Source organism: Centrocercus urophasianus, unplaced genomic scaffold (assembly GCF_019232065.1).
Source record: "Centrocercus urophasianus isolate 14NV4802_14NV808 unplaced genomic scaffold, USGS_Curo_1.0 seq_38, whole genome shotgun sequence".
Lineage (NCBI taxonomy): Eukaryota > Metazoa > Chordata > Aves > Galliformes > Phasianidae > Centrocercus > Centrocercus urophasianus.
Window position 1 is genome coordinate 1743993 of NW_024884955.1, and position 21229 is coordinate 1765221.

The 21229-nt window shown below is 48.2% G+C and overlaps 2 protein-coding genes across 4 annotated transcripts in view; both read right to left on the bottom strand.

Moving 5' to 3' along the window:
* The window catches only part of COL20A1 (collagen type XX alpha 1 chain), a 46563-nt gene extending 39528 nt beyond the window's left edge, over window positions 1–7035 (bottom strand). For 2 of the 3 annotated variants that reach the window (XM_042832311.1, XM_042832309.1), the window contains exons 1-2: window positions 6758–7035; window positions 1584–1668 (exon numbers count right to left, since the gene is read on the bottom strand). In XM_042832311.1, coding sequence (XP_042688245.1) covers window positions 1584–1656 — 73 coding nt within the window. In that variant the 5' untranslated portion in view covers window positions 1657–1668; window positions 6758–7035. Of the gene's footprint in view, window positions 1–1583; window positions 1669–4849; window positions 4979–6757 lie in introns of those variants that run through there. The other variant, XM_042832310.1, reaches the window with a different exon arrangement.
* An 84-nt stretch (window positions 7036–7119) lies between these two features.
* Window positions 7120–21223, bottom strand: LOC122167612 (DEP domain-containing mTOR-interacting protein-like). The gene is made up of 9 exons (XM_042832312.1): window positions 21080–21223; window positions 15258–15436; window positions 12801–12924; window positions 11487–11665; window positions 10723–10908; window positions 10214–10354; window positions 10014–10084; window positions 8218–8322; window positions 7120–7394 (listed from the first exon to the last, which is right to left on the bottom strand). The coding sequence occupies exons 1-9, from the start codon at window positions 21208–21210 to the stop codon at window positions 7269–7271; spliced, it is 1242 nt and encodes a 413-aa protein (XP_042688246.1). The 5' UTR covers window positions 21211–21223; the 3' UTR covers window positions 7120–7268.
* Between the last annotated feature and the right edge of the window lie 6 nt (window positions 21224–21229).

Sequence of the window (21229 nt, forward strand, 5' to 3'; positions counted from 1 at the left end):
GTGGGGGCAGTTGGCACAGTGGGGTGGGCTGGGATTGGACTTGGGGATCTTGGAGCTCTTTTCTAACCTTCATGGTTCTATGATTCTTTCCCTTTCTCACTCCTTATTAAATATACATACATAAATAAAGCTTAAGGTGACCTGGAGCATCATAGTATGGCCTGGGTTGAAAAGGACCACAATACTCATGCAGTTCCAACCCCCCCCCTGCTATGTACAGGGTCACCAACCACCAGACCAGGCTGCCCAGAGCCACATCCAGCCTGGCCTTGAATGCCTGCAGGGATGGGGCATCCACAACCTTCTCCAGCAACCTGTTCCAGTGCATCACCACCCTCTGTGTCAAAAATCATGCTCAGCACTGGCACACTGTGTGTTCTGTAGGACTCCACATGTTCCTAATTTGGTCTTGCATGGTGTCAGACATCTCCCGACATCTTTGCATGAAGTCACAGCGCAGGAAAGCAGTGGGAGCTGGCAGCAAGGACTTGTTTGGCTCAACCCAGCATCTGTGCCTCAGCCTCTTCTTGCAGAGACTTCCTGTGGGCTGCCTAATAAGCAGACAACTATTTTGGGGAAACAAAGCTCAAATTCACATCTCACCCCATGCAAATGTAAAGAAGAAGAAAGAAAACATGGGGAAGAGGGGTGAGGGGCAAAATCAAATCTCAGAATCGTGCCGAAGAGAAGTGATAAAAAATCATGCAACAATGAGGGGAATTCATAGAGGAAACATGAAGCTGTCTTCTTCTGGACAAGTGTGGTCCAACTCCTTGGCCATCGCTCTAGGAGCCCAGAAGTTAAAAAGGCAAGAATGTCCCCAGAGAGATCAGAAAGTACAGCATCCTCTGAAGCTCCATTATGTGCTGGATGCAAATGAAGCCCGGTGCCATGAAAGCCCCACTGTTTCTCTGCCCTGTGTTGGATGTGTGCTCTCTGATGCTGTAACCTTGCTCTCCAGCTGATGGGGAGCAAAGCCCAGACACACTGTGTGGAAGATGCACAGCGCAGAGATAAGCCTATCCTCCTGAATGTGACATGCCATCACCTCTCAGGAAAACCTTGTCGTGATCCCTCATATGGATGGTTCATATGGAATAGAAAGGTGGAAAGGAAATGGTGAGGTGCTATCGGTATTTTCTGCTCATTCATGGCACTGTGGGAGCTCTACATGCTACAGGAGAATTCACATCATGTACTCTCTTACCCAGATGTCACACATCACCACGTAGCTCCACAGTTTCACAGTGCAGGACAGACATGACAATGAACAGAAGCAACACTTTTTTCTTTCTGTTTCTCAAGCTCTGTTAGCAGACCCCACAAGGATCCTCTCCTGCTTACACAGACTGAAATGCATCCCCAGTGCAAGGGAGAGGCACTCTGAGCTGCTGCCAGAGATGAGAACAGGCATTGCAGAGTGGGGTGGGATGGAGACACTCTCCCAGCACTGCCTCCCTGATCTCCTATTGCTCTTTAAATATGAGAATACGCTGCTTGGAGCTTCCCCACCAGAAGGGCTGGCAGCTTAGCCCAGATTCCAACCCAGAGCCTCCCCAGAGCAGTGCAGGTGAGCTCCTTACCTTGCCCCCCTCGTCCCCAGACGTGGCTTGCCACAGGCAGGCAGGCAAAAAAGAAGCAGGTGCGAATCAGCATGGTGAGCAGGACCTGTGAGAGCAAGCACCAGGAAGAAGGAGCTGCAGTTACTTTTTGCCATGCCAAAACCCACCTGAATCAGTTCTTCCACACTGCAAGCCCTGCTGCTCTCTGAGGGATGTCAGTAGTGACCATCTGGGCTTTGTTATGGCTCTGGAAACAGAAGCTTGTTGCTGTAATGGACTTTGTTATTGTTTTTGTTATTGCTTTTATTTTTTGTTCTGTTGCTGTTTAATTTTCTTTTCCAGCCCCCAGTGAAGGAGCCACGAGCTGAGATATACAGCTCTTTCCATCACTGACAGCACTAAGTGGTGAAGCTCACATTCAACTTTTCTGCAATTCCTAGATATTATTCTGTATTACTGGTCTCTTCAATACAGCTGCTCAGCTCCTTGGACCAGAACTGAAACAAGTTTGTACATCTGATGGGGAGGAGGCTTCAATCCAGTGCTCTTCTCAGCTGGCTGGGTTTCCAATGATCACAGTAAAGCAATTAAGCAGCAAAAGAGGTACCACTCAATTTATATGTCACCAGCTTAGGAATGAGAGTTTCATTTATTATATATGGTGGCGTTCCTGAGCAGTCACATCCAGGGTGCATCAACATGGTCTTGTTTTGACTTGCTCACCTGAACAAGACCGAAATGCAATTACAGACTTTATATAGGCAGAGGATCAGTTTGACTTAGAAAAACCCCCTGTGACATCCCCACCCCTCAGAACTTACCCTAGGGGTCACAAACCTCGAGTACCTTCTGTTGTCTTTCTGGCCTGGACTTAGGTGTCATTTTGGACAGAAAAGTCAGGTCATTATAAAACCACTCTAACACATAGATGCAGAGCCTCCCCATGGCCTCAGCCTCAGTATACCAGGTTTAAAACATATGCTGATGTTTTTTGCATCATTGGCATCTGTCATTTTTGTGCTACGCAATTGCTTTTGGCAGACCCAGACCGTACACAAGTTTCCTCCTCTGCAGTGACATTTCACTTCCCTTCATTCTGATGAACAGGTATTTACAGGCTCCTGGCAAATGCCTGTATCTCCTCTGATATGTCAGCTTTAAAATGATTTCAAGGAAAAATAAATATGCAGGAGTGACCTAGCCATGATCTCCTGGGTTTAAAATCAGTTCAAAATTGCTGTAAGAACGAATGGAAAAATATACTGCAAGTTATAACAGATAGATATTAACCATTCTCCCCCTGCACACACACTCATGTATGATACTCTGTGATTACTTTTTTTGATTGAAGATCAAGTTATATGGAACAACTGCGGTGTAACTGAAGCCCCTGGCCATGGGAAACACTTGCCTTTTTCCAGCTAACAAGATGAAGTCATCGCTCATAAACAGAAGCATATTACAGGTGGGCTCTGCGATCTGTGTGCTCAAAAAGAGCAAAGCCTGCTCTTCCTGCAGGGGTAAATGTGGCAATGGGAAGAGAGGAGCTTGCATTTCTGAAAAAATTCCCTGACTCGAGGTCTCATTTGTCCCATTCTGCAATGGCACTGCATTTCTGTGCCACCTCCCTACGGCTTTGCTGGCAAACAGGACTCCAGCACAGCACTGTGTTGCGTAGGACATTTACGTTAATCAGGGTTATGTGGGATCCAAAGTCCAGTGAAATAAGCACATGGGCATCTGCAACCTGCACTGAGCTGCAAAATCAGCTGCTTTCACCTGGATGTGCCAGTAAGGAAGAATTCGATATTAACCCAGGTTACACTCAGTAAGTTCCAGCACTGTAGCTGTCACACTGTCACAGCACTGTGGCTGAAGCAAGGACTTCATCTCTGCTTCCTATGTCAGAGGCAAAACCATCAGCACTTCTTCTCCAAATTTCATTTTCCTATCCATAAATCAAGAAGAACAAAAGCAGTGGTTTTAAATGGTGGAAGATGAGAGCTGGAGAATCTATTGCTTCCTTGTGCCATAGGGTTACTTATTGGACCCCAAATCTCACCCATTTCTGCCTTTCCCATCCATTTCCCACCCTCTGCATCCACTTTCTCCCCTTTGGTGGCACCATGGCCAGACTGAGCTGCAGACCCCTGACCAGGGGACCACGATGACATCAGCCCAGCAGAGCACAGGGAGCTGCCTGCACGCCTGTGCCTCTCTCCCATTACTTGTTTGGGGAAAGAATTTAGAGACAGCAACATATGGAGCAAGTGGTGAGTAATTCCAGGGCCTGGAAAATGGGAGGGGGACACACACCACTTCCCCCTTTGTCCCAGCTGTGTGCTCAGATCGGATTTGGAGATTAAGGCAGTATGAGATCCCCTGATTTGTGCAGGAAATGGTAAGAACAGCCACTTCAATTAAAGAGAAAAAAAAAAAAAAAAACAATGATTTTATGCAGAAATATCCCTGCTGCATTTTTAAGTTGGCGAGGACATAGGAGCAGTGTGAATTCTTTCTGCCCACCGCAGCCCCATGAACCAGCTGATAGTTTGGGGATGTTCCCATTGTTATCCCAGGGGACATCACCAGCCCTGCACAGAATTGTTGGCAGTGATGTCACCTCATGGCCCTGCACACAGGCAGTGGCAGGGATCTCCCCAAGGTGCCACCTGCCTGCTGCAGGAGCCCACATTCCTTGAGTACTTTCCTAGTTAAACAACCAACAGCAGATCAAGAAAACCTGTATTCATCAAACCCTGTCTGTTCTTGCCTGCAAATCTTCTGCATTTATTTCACTACTGAGCAAAAATCATCAGTTCCTTTCCACATCAGTCTCAAAAAAGTAAGGGATAAGGTCTGCTGTGAGGCACGGACCAGGCAGGTTTAGGAACTTTAGCTTGCTGCAGACCCACACCATGCCTGCAGGTGGAAGAAATGCACCCTGAGCTGCCACTGCCAGCACCTTTGGCATAAATTCCCTGCAAGTTTTAATCTGTGAGCCACAAAAGAAAAGGAAAATCAAACCACATCTCCAACAGCCATCACTGGAAAAAAAGAAAAAAAAAAGATTGTTCTCTATAAGGCAGTCCTGATGACATTCACAACTGAACTACAGCAAACACAAGACCTGAGGCCACCCCTCTGCAGCACTGCCAGTGCTGTCTCGAGCGTCCCATGGCTGGGAACCCTCTCAGAGCTCCCTGCTGCCCACACATGCCCCAAAACAACGCAGCCCCTCCGACCTCCCCTGCACATCAAGCACCAGCAAGGAGCAAAGCACAGACCTGTTGGAGCAGCTCGCCGGGAGGCAGTTTGGATCCTGCTACATTCTCAGACGTTGGGGAAGGAGCCCCAGTGCCTCACTGCGTGTCGGCGTGCTTGGAGAGATCTCAACAGAGAAAGCTCAGTCCCAGAGTCAGTGCAGTTAAGGGAGGGGAGGGAGGGAGGAAGGAAGTGGGAGAGGGACAGAGATTCCCCCACCTCCCTTCTGCACCGTGCAGCAGAGCGGTGGCCCAGACACGTGGCTCGATAAAGCACGCAAGGAAAGCATGAGCCTGTGACTGTAAATCTCAATGAAAGGCACGGAGTGCTCGTGTTATCTCAGTGCTAAACCTCCATCTAGGAAGCTGATTTCCTAGAGCGCAGCAAGAAGCTGTGCCTCCCACCCTCTGTCATGATCCCAGGGATGAACTCAGTCCAGTATTCACATCCCATTAAGTATTTCTAAGAGCCCAGCGCTTGTGCTGAAGGCCAATTGTGTTGCATTTGGATAGGGGAATTAAGCACATCTGGAGGCTCTGCGAGGCCAGGAGCTGATTCATGAGCTGGAGAGCAAGCAGTGCCTGCAGCCTTGACCTTTGGCTACACAACCCTGGAGAGCCAAGGCTTCATCCAAAACCTTTTGTCCTCACTGCCACGAATGGGACAATCGATAGTCATGTTTTTCCTCCCTGCTGCAGACTGGATTTGCAGGTAGATCTCTGCTGACTGCTGGCATCGGCCTTGCATGGCAACAGTGAGCTTCAGGAAACGTGCACTGCTCACTCTCCAGGAAATGGGCACCCTTGGAAGTGTTGGAAGGAAGAAAATCAAAGTTTCTAAATATTTTTGCACAATAAACATTTAGTAGTTCACTGAAGATTTTATCATCTAGTAAAAGCTTTAAAGCGTCGGAATATACAAACCAAAGGGTAACACGAAAAGAAAACACTTAAATCTTGTTAAAGTGAAGTATTGTGCACCTGGGGAGACAGAACTGGCACTGCCCTGTATTTAAATACCACAAACTGCTGTTGAACTGGAGTTCAACAGCTACTCAGATTTGCAGCAGTTTACTGCAAAGCAAGAAGGTGAGAAACGAAAGGGCACGAATCTCCTATGCTTCATTCGCTTTCTAGGAAATTCAAAGCCAGAAAAATAATGAGACTGTTCCAGTGGTTATGCTTGTGTAGTTCACAAGGCTGTCTGCTTTCACTTAGGGCCTGGAAAGACCCCAGTGGGTTATCAGTGCAAACAACTTGCTTGGACCGTGCTCTAGGAAGCCTGTGCTCCAGCAGTGCTACCCCTCTGCACCAGTATGAGAGAAGCACATCTCTCTGTCTACATAAGAAATAAGGCAGCCAGCTGCGCTGCAGTGCCTCACACCACATCTTGCAGGGAAATCAGCACACGTTTCAAGACAAATCAAAGTGACCGGAGGTTCAAAGTGATGAGCAGAATGCTGTGTGAACTGGAGAGCAATAAACCTCCCCACGTTCTTGTTATTACCTGTATTCAAGCTTACATTCAAAGTAGGCTGCGTATGAGTGTCCCACACTGCCTGCAAGTGAAGCCAGGGCTGTGACTGTGACCCTCAGAGCCTGTCCTAGTGCTATCCAGACTCTCGTGTCCCAGTCTGTGCATGGAGTCATGGTTACCCCATCCCAGCAACAGAATTCTCACTTGCTCTTGCTTAACTTAATGCAGTTGGTGGCTGCCAGCCCTCTAATTTGTCAAGATCTCTCTGCAAGGCCTCTCTGCACTCAAGGGCATCAACAGCCCCTCCCAGTTTCCTGTTGCCTGCAAACTTATTTAGCATACCTTCAAGTCTTGTATCCAAGACATTTATAAAAACATTAAAGATGACACTGGTTAATTAATTTAAGCATTATTTGAAACTAGAGGCACAAGAAGAGCTACTGTAGAAGTCTTACCTTTCAAAAAACCCAGTTGGGAAGAGTAACCAGCCCAACCAGTAGCAGGGTCCTATGGCTTTATTTACAAGGAAGCATATACATCACAGCTGATGGCACAGCTTGTGGAGCCATCTGGGAAGCTCATTGAGCTCGTGGTAGACTGCACAGACAGCTCAGGGGGGCTCAGACATGCTCATTTTCTTGGTACCAAACTTCTTGCTGCCCAGCAGCTTGCACCACCTGTCCTGCAGCCTTGGTGGGGTGGCTGGCTTGCTCCAAGACTTGGTTTCATCAACTCTCCCACCAGCATTAGAAAGGAGTGGCGAGAGCTCAAGGTCAGCTAGAGGTGAAGATTTCAACATCATCAAAATCCAAAACTCTCCCATTAGAACGTGTTTATTTGAAAACATGCTAAAATGCCGGACTAAACATCTCAGAGTGAAAGGTTGAGCTTGGTCCCTGCCCACAGTCCATCCCTACTTTGCAGTGCCCTCCTCCTCCACACGGTGGTGGGATGAAGCTCCTCCGTTCATTCAATGGCTTCCATGATTTCCATGACAAGAGTCCGGGGTCCGGTCATGATGAGGCTGCTGATGGTCTGATAGTCCAGATGCAAAACATACATGCCATTCACTGAGAAAACAAATTGGCACACCTGCAGGGAGAGGAAGGGCTGGTTACATTCAGCTCATGCCTTCAACAGCAGCTTCTGCTCAGGGCTGACTGCAGCCAGAGGCTGTATTGCCAATAACTGCAAAACCCTGCAAAGCCCAAAGCATCACCACTCTGTAAGCTCCACTAATAATCACTGTGCTATAATCACTGTATCATAAAAAAAGAGACCAAAGGGATTTAGACTGAGCTAATGGAGAGAGAAGTTACTCGTTTATGAGCAGTGGTTCATTTCACAGATGGAAATGAGGCACAATAATAACATTTAGCAATTTGGTAGCAAATTAGATTAGGTGAGGAGAAACAAACTAGGCTCTGGAGCAAATGAAATGAACTCACACGTCTCCTTCCAACCCTGCCTGAAGCAAGAGTCACACTTCGCCTCTGAAGAACCCCATTATTTCAAATATCCACGTGGCTGCAGGGTTGTGTCAGCTTGTGGAAATCACTCACTCACTGCTCTTCTTCTTACGAGGTAACTGAAACTCCATTTCTTTCATTCACTCCTAAATCCAGGCTTGCAGCTCTACACACAAAACCCATTCACGCTTAGATGCTGGGTCTAAAGAGATGTTCAAGACCTCCCTTTCTCACACCTGAGCCAGGAATATTGGGCACAACCTGGGGAGCCAAATCAAGGCATCAGTCTGAGGTTATTCTGCTCTCATGCACATGGGAAAGAGTTCCATGCAGAACCACATTGTTAAAAGCAGACAAACACAACCAGAGCACTGACTCCACCTCTGCTGCAGAAGGTGGGATTACCATGGGGGATGTGTTCAGCCTGACAGGCTCCAGCAGAGTACCTTCATGCCTGCAGCAGCAGCAGGTCCTCCTGGGTCCACAGCCTGGATGTGGCACGGTCTGCCTCCTCGGACCACAAAACCCCAGCCCACAGCATCCCCCACAATCTGCAAGCAGAACAAAAGGACTTAGAACAAAGGAATGGGCTGGATAGAGGGGTTGCTGCAATTCCTACTGATGCATGGAGCTCTGCTCGCGATCCTAATTTCCATCTAGCATGGGAGAGAAGACAAAAAGACCTTCACTCTTTGTTTCCAGTTGCATTAGCAATAGTTGTCATTACTTTGTGGTTTTCTCAGTCTGTCAGATAAAATGAGAGCATCCTTGGGCACCAGGAAACTTTCCATATCAGTTAAATACTTCTGCCACCTCCATGCACGACAGCTGGGGACAAACTGCTCTTGCAAATATTGGTTTCAAGGGCAGTCTTTGTTTCTCTTTTTAATCCTGGAGGTTTTTTCATTCACCTGTGCCAGAGTCTCTCACAGTATCCTTGGCAATGACACATCCCTTCTAATTGTCCCATTTCCTCCTCCATGTTCAGCCACAGGTAAAGATTGACTTCATTTTTCCACTCTGCGTTTGTGGAAGGTTTTTGAACACGTATCACCTGAAAACAGCACACAGGGGCCTTGGCCCTCCTGGACTGTTCATTTCTCTTATGCCAACATGAAGTTCAGTGCAGGGTGTGCACCAAGAGCTCACCAAGCATTTCCAAAACACAGGGACACTGTGCCTTAATGCAGAATTTGCAGGATGGGAGCAGCCACTCCTAACCTTTCCTGTTCTGATCTCAGCTTGTCAAAGCAGTTTGCCTTAACACTGCAGCCATATGATGTGACTAAAGGAGAAAAAGAATTCTTGAAGGACTTTGCACATTAGCCATATAAATAAATAACAGCAAGTGCACAGCGAAGCAGAATGCAATGAGCCATGAAAGGCCCCAGCTGGCAGAGTTGAAGGGCAGGGCAAGAGCGTTCAGAAGGAGAACGAGTGGCACATCTTCATGCATGCCACACCAACCAGCTGCTTTCTTTTCCTCATTCTTTCCCTCCAATTTCTGCAGCCTAGTTAACTTGGGGATCAGATCCAAACCCACCTGAGTCAAACCAGCATAGAGAGAGAGTCAGAAATAGCCAAGCACAAAAGGATCCTCAGGGCAAGAACTGTCCTGTGACATTCACAGCCCCCAGCCCAGGCAGGGCTGTTTTAATGTGATCCTACAGCTCTAGAAATAATGTGAAAAGCAAAAGCCCCAAACTAGGGGGCTTATTTTATTCATGACAGAAAGCCCATCATTGTGAAGGAAGAGCAGCCCTTGAATGTTCCCCCTTCAATTCTACTCCATCAGAAGCTGACAGAGCACATTAATATATCTTCTCCGCAACAGGAAATCAGAAGCTGAATAAAGCACTGCAAAGGTGACATCTCTGTGACACACAGGATGAGTGTCAAAGCCCCAGCTGCCACAAGACCTGATTGAATCTACAGTTTGTGTGGAGCTGGCGATACAAAAATTGGATTTCTCCTGTCCAGGAAACATTTTCTTTCCTGGATATCCCTCTGATATATATTAAATTAAAGCAGAGGCCACAGCGGTCACTGCCGCTTTCAGCAACAAGGACGTGCGAAGACATCGACCCACTGAGACACACCATGAAGGAGCTGGGATGAGGTGACATGCAATCAAAGTTTCAATGCTGAGAGGTCAGAGCAGCAAAATGTGATCAAAGCAGAAAGTGATCAAAGAGAGCTCGGTGCCATCAGAGCAGTGACACCATTCATGATGGTCACTTACAGTTAGTGTCTTCTTGACGTAGGGGGCCCCAGGGGACAGGAGCTCTTCATTGGTGACGGGTCTCTTTAACACTAGGGCAGAAGGTGACAGATCTGATCAGAATTGAGGGTTTCATACACTAAAGCACATAATAAGGCAGCTCATGCCCAAGGGAACAGATGTGTCCTGTGTAGCAAAAAGGACAGTGCTGGAGCCCAGACCTGATTTGGGGTTGCACTCAGCCACAGGAGGGAAAACCAGAGTGGGAGTAATGCTGAAGTAGGGGTTGGAGTTTCCAGCGAGGGAAGTGATGCTGCTCCTCCGAACTGCTGAGACAACTTTGATCTCCTTGTTGGGCTGGACTGCAAAAGTCAGAAGTAACAGTTACCCAGGGAAGGAACAGATCAGTGTAGTAAACTTCCCACAGCAGCCTGACCCACATCTGAAGGATGTGCATGCACCAAATACAGCATTTGAGTTTAGGCAGAATAAAACTAGCCTTACAGAAGGACCAAGAGCCGAGCTGATGAGTTGCTTTTCCTGGAATGGGGAACTGTGATAGAGACTGCCACTGCACCATGACATCCACCAGCACGCAGGACATGTGGCTACTTCATAAGAAGTCTGGAGGAGCACCCTATGGTGTATGCTGGAGCTACACCTCAGCCCTTAGATGCTCTGGCAGCGTAAGCCTCGGTTTCACACCCTTCAAATACGCAGAGACAGTTACCAGAGAGAAAGCTGGTGTTGCCTGGCTCTGGGTTGAGCTTGCGGAGGCAGAAGGGGCTGTCGGGGCTCTCAGACAGAGCACGGGAGGAATTCTCACTGAGCAGCTCGGTGAGACGTCGCCGCCGTCGGAAGTTGATCCAGAACTGGTAGAGAATGTCAGAGTCCAGGAAGTGCTGCCTGTTGGAGACTGGAGAGGACAAGAGAGGAAGGAGAGGCTGAGGGAGTGTGAAAGATGCGTAGCAAACATACCAAGCTATCTGGATGAATTGCTTTTAATGCTTCTGTATTATATTTTTAGGGTTTTTTTTCTGACTGTTGGAAAGAAAAAACACTGTTTGTGCAAAGAAGGAAGAGCAGCAGGGCCACCTCTCCAGGACATGCCATCCCATCTGTACATCACCAAGCTCCAGGAGCTCAAAGGGCTCCCTGCCTCACAGATGGAAAGCTGAAGCCCTGTAGGTGGGTGTGACCTGCAGCCCAGCTGAGCTCTGCAACCTCACAACCAGCCCTGGAAACTCAGGGTGAGGCTCAGCCCTGCAGCCCAGGTCTTTGAAGGACCGCAGAGCGACAGCTCAAATTGCAGCTCAAAGCCTCTGTGGGCAGTGGATTGCTCTGGCTTCAAAGGTCACCGGCTCCAAACATAGCACTAAAAGGCCCCGCTGCTATCTCTAAGTGGGCACTTGACCAGCACTTGTTGCATGCCATGAATGGGGATTTGTTCTTGGCATGACAGCTATGCTCATCGCTCGCTTCCCTTCCTCTCACCGTGCTGAATGATCCCGTGCTCCAGCAGTGCCTGGCCCAGCTCCACCGCTTCCCTCCGGCTCTCTGCTTCTCCCTCCTGCACCAGCCACTCCACCATCTCGCAGCCCAGGAACGCCCGCTGGTACTTCACCGAGTTCTCCTCCCTCACCTTCAGGATCGAGCCCTCCACGCTCACCAGCCTGGCAGAGGTGGGACAAGCGCCCGTGATGCCACGCAGCCCGAAGCAAGGATGAGAAGAGTGGGCAAAGCCAAATCATCGCTGCCTGCGAGCGGTGGGAAGGGAGGGCGAAAGGCACAGCTGCATTTACAGGTTTGTAAATCTTCATCCCAGCAGCGGGAGCAGAGAGGCAGAGGAATCAAGATCGGCTGCAACCTCAGCTAAAGGCTACAGTGGAAAGCTAAGCAAGCAACCGAATGCGTGCCCAAATAACAGCTGGTCCAGATGCATGGGGAAGGTGCGTTGTGGTAAGCCCATGTTCATTCTGTGGCGTGGCGGAGCTGAACGCAGTGCCTCCACGAGAGGGTGCAGCAGCCTCAGCTGTAAGAATCTCGATGCTCTCCCATCCACTGCTGAGCAAAAGCGAAGTGAAAGCAATGCAGAGGGCACGGGGAAGTAGAAATCATGCCTGTATGAAGGACAGAAATCACAGCTGTCCAAAGGACATCCCTGAGCATCCCCAGAGGTGTTCAAGGCCACGATGGAAGGGGCCCTGGGCAGCTTGATCTGGTGCCTGATTTGGTGGCTGGCCCACGGCATAGGGTTGGAACTGGATGATCTTTGGGGTCCCTTTCAGCCCAGCCATTCTATGGCTCAGGATCACAGAGCAGAAAGGCCCTGCTGGCCCTGTACCTGCTGGTTGTGCTGGGACACAAGTCCTAACAGGGCTGATGTGTGTGATTGATGACCCCAATCACACTGCTGCTCTATCAGGGAAGAAAAACCTCTGAGGATGTTAAATTGGTTCCCAAAGTTTTTGGGCCAATCAACTTCTCACTGTTGTAGAGTGGAGAGACAGGACACCACATCCATCAGCACTTGTTAGGTGACACTGTGCTTGTGGGGTAACTTTGAGTTAGGAAGCTTGCTGGGTGTCTGTGGGAGTGCTCCACTGATGGGCTTGGAAGGGGAGCAGGTATGGAGAAGGTGCATCAAAGCACGCATTAGTTCATAGCTCAGCTCCTCTCCAAGAAAGAGTATTTCCCAGGGTTGCAGCATACAGAACAGAAAGAGACGAGTTTGCTGTGGTTCCAGCCATGAAGCAGCACAGCAAGCACAGCTGGCAGACCCGAGGCCGTGGGAAGGGACTCACGCACTTCTCGTAAAGGCTCTGTCCTCGCATGAACACCTTCACATCCTTGCTGAGGGGGAAGGTCCCATCGTCCTTGCGGAAGCGGTACAGCAGCTTGGCATCCTTGTAGTCCGAGTGCTCATCACAAACTGGAAGGAGGAGAGAAGGAGGTCAGTGTATGTGGGACAGACAGAAGCACTGCACACAGGCTCAGCAGTGCGTTGTCCTTACGTTCTGCTATGGGAAACGTGCTGCGTCCCTCTCTATTCCTCTTGGACCGTGCTGCTGAGCCAGCATCTGAGCCTTCCATCCCCAAATCAGACCTGCACAGCTTCTGGGAGAGGTCAGCCCTATGGGAAAGCCCTTGGGACAGATTGACTTCAAGTTTACACTCTGACCCGGTCGCTAAATTGCTTCATTAGAATGGGAATTTTGCCATGTGTAAGCAGACTTGGAGGGGAGGGAAAACAACCCAGCATCACTGCCTCCAAAACTCCACCAAATCATCTCCATCCCTGCCAAAAATACTTGTGAATTACAGTGTGTAATGACATAATGAGAAACTTTTCCCTACCATTTTGTTCCAATTCACTTGTATGGCAAGCAAACCTCAAGAGTTTTTCCTGCAGCTAGGTGCATACAACTGGGATAAAACCCCAGCTTGATCTTTACCTTGGAGATGAGAGTGGTCTATAAAAGCATGGTTATTAAATGCCTGCAACATTCAGCAGGAAAATACTGGGGATGCTGTTTTGAGATAAACTTGGCTGGAAGAGACGACTGTACAACAACTTGACTGAAATGAAATGAAAATAAAATGAAACATTATGGTCCAGTTTTGAAAAAAGTCAGCCTTGCAAATATGATTTGAATAAAGTTCAAAAGATATATTTCTGTTTTAAAACTTTACCATTTGTTCTTCTGAGTAATGTTTCATTCTCCTTTTGGTGACAAACTCAAGGCTAAAACCCATCAGAACATCTTCAGTTCAGAACTTCTCCTGAGCAGTTGTGCTGGTGGGAAACCAGGGCACCAAAGCCTGAGACTCACTAGGCAGAAGGCAGGGTGAGGTGGTTGTTTTAGAAGAGAAAGTTTGGATCCCCTTAACTGAAAGGAGCAGTGATTCAGATAGCATGGGGTGATAGTTGGGAAATAAGCACACGGCCTTGACAGACAGCACCCATAAGAATCATACAGAATCATAGTTAAAAAAGCCTGGGTTAAAAAAGACCACAATGCTCATCTCATTTCAACCCCCTGCTATGTGCAGGGTCACCAACCACCAGACCAGGCTGCCCAGAGCCACATCCAGCCTGGCCTTGAATGCCTGCAGGGATGGAGCAGCCACAACCTCCTTCAGCAACCTGTTCCAGTGCGTCACCACCCTCTGAGTGAAAACATTTTGCTACATGGAGACCAGTTTCAATGCATTTCCAGCATGTAGTTGAGCAGCAGCTCGAAGCATATCAGCCCTTTAAAGGCAGCACAGAGCATCTGCATGGAATAATTATGGTCTTTCTCAATACCAGTGGAGAGGAGGGCAAACAGCATAGGCAGCCAACTGCAAGGCATTCAGCAGACAGTCCCGTTTCCATAGGCCCAACAACAACTTATGGTCCCACAGCAAGCTGGAAAACCTGCTTGTGTGTTCTGCAGGAGCAGGAGGGACGTGCCCATGATAAGCAATCAAACCAGCTCTGGCAGCCACGTCCGCACAGGTTTAGCCAACTAATGGGCTTATTGGAAATTGTTGGCTGGAGAGATGGAAAAATAATCAGTCTGAAGTGTTAATGGTTAACAGAGAAGTCACTGCTATGCTTTTGTGGTAAATCACAGCAGCAGAGCTGATTTTGAGTCAGAGCAGCTTAATGCAAAGGGCATGAAACCCAGCAAGGAGCAGATGGCAACAGAGTGCACTGCAATGATTGGAGGAGGCTTATGCTGATCGCTGCAGAAGAGAGGGCAGAATTCTGTGACTGTCACCTGCTTCTGTCTCCTTGGCTCCAACCAGATGGCCACCATGTCCCAAAGACCTGGGTTCAGGTTTGCAAGAGATAGCAGCCAAGGGTGGCAGCTCAGCCCCCAAAACTGCCCACCAAGGGCAATGTAAAAACCCTGTTTTATTCTTTTGGTAGCAAAAGAAAAACCTAAAAATCAAAACCAAAACCATTTTGGCCTAAAGCCCTAAGATCTCTTTGGAAAACCTTATTTAAGATATACCTGAAGAAACCTTCACTGCAAGTGAAAGCATTTTCATTAAAGCACCTCTGCCCTTGCTTGTCCAAGCAGAAGATGCACTGCCAAAGGCAGGGGCAGGGCAGAGGGAAGCAGCCCCAGCTGTGGCTGAACATCTGTGCATCTTCCCGAGTGCTTGGCTGAAGGCTGAACATAGAGCCCAGCTGCAAGGCTGTGCCTCTGCTAGGCACAAGCAGAGACTAGACCAGCAGTCATCTCCTGAGGATGCACTGAGAATGCCACACACCATGGTGGATGATGTAATGGTCCATCAGCTTCTGCATCAGGCGGATGCCCGTCTCTCGATCTGGGGCTTCCTTGTGGTCAATCAACCAGTCCGTGAGCTCCTTCGCCACGAAGCAGTTGGGGTAAGTTCGGAGGTGGTAACGCCTGTCCTTAATGAGCTTTCCATCATGCAGGCGAAGCCTGGAGAGAGAAATGGGCACAGAGCACAGCTGGCTTGGCATGGACATCTCAATTCAATAGCCCAGCCCAGCCTGGAGAATCTACCGATGGGTTGGGACTCCTGGAAAGCACCCATTTAAAGCATCCATGATTTAAAAATTATGTGTAACCTCTTCACTTCTACAAACTGCATCAATCCATCCCCAGGATCCTCTTTTCAGCATCTCCTGTTCTCCCACTGCCATTTTGTGCACTTTGTAATTGTCTGAACCGGACTCACTTTGAGCCATGCAGGACTTTGTGCTCGAAATAAGCCTCTAAAATCAGCTAACCAAAGGGCCAAAGTACAGGAAATAATAACTGTACACGTTTCTGTCATCTTGCATGGCTCTGTGCCTAATTTTCCTCCCCATGTCTATGGAAGCAGGAACATCACTGCCTTCAGGACAAGGGCTGGATGAGAGCACTTGTCCTTCCAACAAGGACAAATGCCAGGCAGATCTGTGCTCTCTTGTGTTCCTGTACACACTCACCCACAGCACACGTGAGCACACTGATCCAAATCACACACACATTAGTTCTAGCTCACCCAGACACAGCACTGCCTTCAGTCCATCAGCAGTCCTGGCATTTTCTGGTTCAAACTGGGACAGACTGGGGCAGAGTTGGGCAGAACTACAAGTGTCCTGTCCTGAGCACCCTGATGTTATGGCTCGTCTGTAGCTCTGATGGAAAGATACATAAGAAGGAAGGCTGCTCAGGTGGGCACGGCTTTGGCTTTTCAAAGGACTTTTACAGCCAATGAAGCCACAGAGCACAGAGAACTTTTGTGTCCTGGCCAAAGCCAACGCAGCCTACAAACTCCTGCCCTGTTGTCTTTGCTGTTCCCAGAACACCAACCCTGGAAAGTGCCCAGAGCATACAGCAGACTCAGAGAGATGTTTAATTAATATCTTCTCTGTAACTCCAGGACATTTCTGCTTTCCAGTTATTCATTTCAGCTCACAGTTTTGCCTCTGACTGGTTTATTTTACAAAGGCATTAATCACAGCAGCATTTCTTTAATTCCTCAACTCCTTTTGTTCTTTTTGAAGAAGTTCTGTGTACAGCACAGCATACGTGGTGCAGCCTGTTGGACAATAGCTTTAGGTACCGTACAAGAAGCAATAAACTCACTGACACCTATTGGATAATAATGGATTATCCTCCAATATAAGGATTAATTAGGGTCTCAAAAGTGTTAAGATAAAACCTCTGTTGAATGAAAACAGTGATGGCTAAGCTAAGTGATGGCTGCAAGTAGTGCTTGAGCTACTTCAGGCCAAGTTCTTAGCAGTATAGGTCCAGACCTTTCTGGTAACCCCCAGAGAAACACAGCAGGATGTGACAAAGCAGAGACACAAAGAAAGCAATGCAAATGGTGAAACCCAGCGTGCCACGCAGAGCCAGCTCCTGGTTCTGCCTTGACTGGCCTCCTTCAAACACTGAGCTCTGCGTCAGCATCTTACTCTCCTTACCAGGAAGATTCATTCCCACAAGTAACCAACACATATTCTGCATATTGATTTTACCTGAAGAAGAACAGCTTACCCTACTGCAGACAGTTGCCTGCTATTTTTACAGTTTTGAGCTCTTTTTCCTTCCATTATTTTACTGTGCACCCTCCAATGCAATCACACCTGGACAGCTGCCACTGCAAGCAGAGAGGCTCCTTCTCCCCACCCAGACAGCATCCCCCAGTGCCAGAAGTGATGAGCAGGCCTTTCTGATGTATTTTATTTCCCTAGAAACCAACAAGTGGGATGCCACTCTAGAGGAATGTTTGTTGAAGATAGGAACTGTTTAAGCAAGAGCCATCCATTACTGTTAAGAGTTTGTAGAAGTCTACAAGGACCACATGTGTATATATTTATACACACGCACACATCTTGACACTTAATGACACAGACCATAATCACACGAGGCAGTCTAACGCAATCTATCACCATGCTGGGACAGCGAAGCCAGTGAAATGATAATTGTTTCATAACCATGCTTCAAAATAAAAAAATGTTAAGGAAGAGCGTGTAATGCAATATTACGACTCTTCTACATGCCAAAACCTTTCCCATGTACCTATTGCTAATTCAAAAGGACAAAAAAATGAAATAAAATGCTTGCTGGAACATGACAATCAGCTGTTGTGAAACACTCCTAGTCTGGCACACCCGCTCTCTGCTAGCACATGCTCTTGCTTTGGATGGGCAGCACTGGGGAACCAACTTGTTCCTTTGTCAAGGTCACTAAGAAGACATCTTTATTCATCTCATTCATCCTGCTTAACCTTGCTGAAAGCCAACAGCTTCAGGAGCTGGGTTTCCTGCATGGCAGCTGGACAGCTGAACCTTGGAGCCTCGCATAATGATAGAGCTCTCAAGGATGTGAACACAAGGCTGCATTCCCACAGCGATTAAATACAAATGAATGACCCTGAAGGCACATCATCCAAATGATGTTTTCCTATCTTTAGAGGAAGATGAAAAATCATAAAGCTGAGTGCTCAGTAAATGGAAGAAACAGTCACAAAAGCACCCCTGCTAAATAGCTGCTGGAGATGAACACTGATGCAAAACAACTGCTGCAAAACTCAGCTCGCTGCTCTCCCATGTCTACAAGAGCACAAAGGCTTTAGGAATGGGAGAGCCCTGGATGCACAAGGCAGCCCACCCAAAGCAATACAAAGTGCAGTCTTATTTTCCCTTTTCTATTTAAAAGCACAAACAGGAAAACAGGACTTAAATCTCAGAAAGCAGTTCCAGCAAGAACAGCTGTACATTCCAGCCTTCTCTTTCACCGGTGCTGAACAGTGGAGCAGTAGGATTCCTAAGATCGTTCTGATCATGTAGTGTGATCTGAACATCAGCCCAGAGGAGTTCCCCAGGGACCACCACATCAGGTACCCACAGTTCCAAACAGAGGTACAAACCAGGACCCATTCAGCCCTGCACCTCAAAGCGAGCCCAATGCATCAAAATCTTCACACTCTGCTGAACAGCCTTACAATCTGAGCATCCAAATAAAAGCACTCACCTGGACGGCACCTGAAAGCACTGTTCTGTTCTTTGTAGGAAAAAACTTTCCTTCTCTCCCTTCCTTTTGCCCAGGACATGAACTTACGGAGAAGATTTCCTTTCTCAGAGTGATTAATGCAGCTTAGCAGAGTTAGTGGCGAACATCTGGTTCACCTGACAGTAATGAATCCCCAAACTGCACCCAAGGACCTGCCTGTACTTGAGAAACCCAGGTTACAGAGGAGGGTGAATTCAAAGAGCAGCGGCTGCTCCAGAGCACTTCTGTGCAGATCAGCCATTTGTTGCAATTACTGGGGCTTCTCTTACAGAATGCCACCCAGGAACATTCACCACTCAGTAAAACTGAGGTGACTTTCACGCCAGATTTTACAACTGAAACACAAAGACTGACAGCAGAATGTGCAAGGAATGCCTGACACAGCAGCCCTGCAAACACAGCAGTGACTGAAATGGAAATTAATACTTCCATCTTTCTGGGGAGAGGCTCGAGACCCAAACTCCTCTCCCCCTGATTTCTTTGGGATCTGTTTGTTCCCTGCCACCCCCAAGAAGCATTTCCTCACCCCTCACTTGCGCAGCTATTTCTGGCTGGGAAATGAGTCCTGACACTGAACAGACTTCATGCTGCAGCCAAAACAAACTGAGAGGGATTTGCAAACTCGCTAGCAAGCCAAAGAACCATAAAGACAGAGCAAAGGTTTGTTTGGCTGGATACAATAGCGAGGAGGCAGGGCAGGAAGCAGAGAACAGGGAAAACAAATGGTTGGGATTTTCTGTAGATGCAAGAGCTGATCAAGGCATATTGAGTGTGAGTGGGAGAAGGCTACAAGGCTGTCTTACACAGCACCTTGATTCCTTCTCCTTGGGCAAGAAAAGAAGCACAATGCATTTAGTTCTGCTCAGTCCTTCCCTCAGACAATGTCATCCAGGTCCCTGCCTCAGTTTCCCCATCACTACTGACCCAACTGACCTTAGGAAGATTCACATCACTGCTTCCACTCTAACTGCCAGGCTGAAGAGTCCCCCAAGGACAGGCAAAGGACTCAAGCACTCAGTGTAGTACTTACCCATCCCTCATTCCCCTTTCAGTTTGCCAAGCTTGGCAGAACCCAGCTCTCCACCTTCCTCCCCAGCAGCAATTTGCAGCCTTTCTGTGCAGGGAATAAGCTCCCACCCCAACCCCAAGCAGAAGGATGCAGTTGTTTCACGCCATACCATGAGCAAACAATTGCATGCTTCCATCCCTGAGCACTCCAGGACTTTTTACTGACATTTTACCTATCACCTGCAAAGCACAAGTGAAGAGCAATGCAGCTGTGCTGGATAAAGGCCACCTGCTTCTCTCTAACATGGAGTAGGAGTGCTTGGAGAGGGGCATGAAACAGCTGAGGCCGCCCAGCTCTGCTCCTCACAGCACTGTGTTTGCAAAACAGTGTTTGCCAGCACTGTGCTCCTGGGTGCAACGGCCCCAGCTCTTCACTGAAGGCCACAACGTTGCCCTTGCTTGCTCACTCTTTGCAATTTTAACAGACAGCTCAGTTATTTTACTTTCTCTCTGCATACCTACCCCCCTTTTTTTGGCTATAGAACCCATTTTAAATCTCAGTCACCCTGGATGAGTACAGCATTGAAAATACAAATGCGAATGCACCTGCCCTGCTCACAACACGGAAAAAGCCACAACTTTGTGTCTCTTGCACTGAGTTATTGAAACAAAGCAACCCAGCCTTAGATCTGATGCTGCTCTTCCCTGTAAGAAAGTTAAGCTCAATGTTTAAGCCTCATTTGCAATGTGAATTGTGAATGGTGTGAAGGTTTGATGCAGCCCATCCCTAGCACCAGCTCTTTCTTGTTTACTATCAAACAAACAAACAAACAAGCCAGATTTAATTTCTGGAGCCAGGAAAGCAACAATTTAGAAAGACAGCGGAGATGGAGCTGACCTTGATGGCGCTATTAAATTCCAACCACCTTGGCCATGGGCTGTGTATTCAATATGCAGTTCTAGTATTTAGCTGGAAATTATCAGTCCTTTATGGTGCAGATAAATAAAGCTGAGGTTGATGTGACTCACTGAGGCTGGACAACATAATGACACAGAGCTAACTTTGGGAATCTGGTGCTAGCAAACATGGGCTCTTTATGTTACTCAAGGATGTATTTTCTAGTTATGTGTTTCATAACAGAACAGAATGGCTCGAGACACAAACAAGCAAACTGCTCGAGAGCTGGAAAAGCCTTCAGGCACACACTTGAGAGCAGTTCTGGTATTGTGACCCCATCCACACAAGGAACACATTCTCAGCCACACCGGTTTTGTTGCACAGCAGGGTGCGTTTCTGCCTTCCTAAGAAGAAAGCTTAGAAGTAGTTTGAGAACCAGGGCCATAAAACAGCAGAAGTGCCCAAAGGTAGCTTTCAAAACAAAAACCCTTTGTGTTGCCCTGCTTCAGGCATGTGGCGTCCAAGGGACAACTCTGCAGGGCGGTCCCCATCCCTGCTTCAGGCTCTGGGTTCGGGGCACCTTGGGGAAGTTCTTGCTCAAGGACCAAGCTTTGAAGCCGTGTTAGCGCAGAGCCCAGGCTCAGCCCTACCTCAGCTGCTCTCCGGCGATCATCACCTCCGCTCGGTAGTGCTGCTCCGTCGCTCTCTTCTTCAGCGCTCCGCTCAGAGGCTCCATGCCGGGCTGCGGGCGGCTGCGGGCCGGGGGCACCGCGCAGCCCATGTGGTGCGGGTTAAGGGGA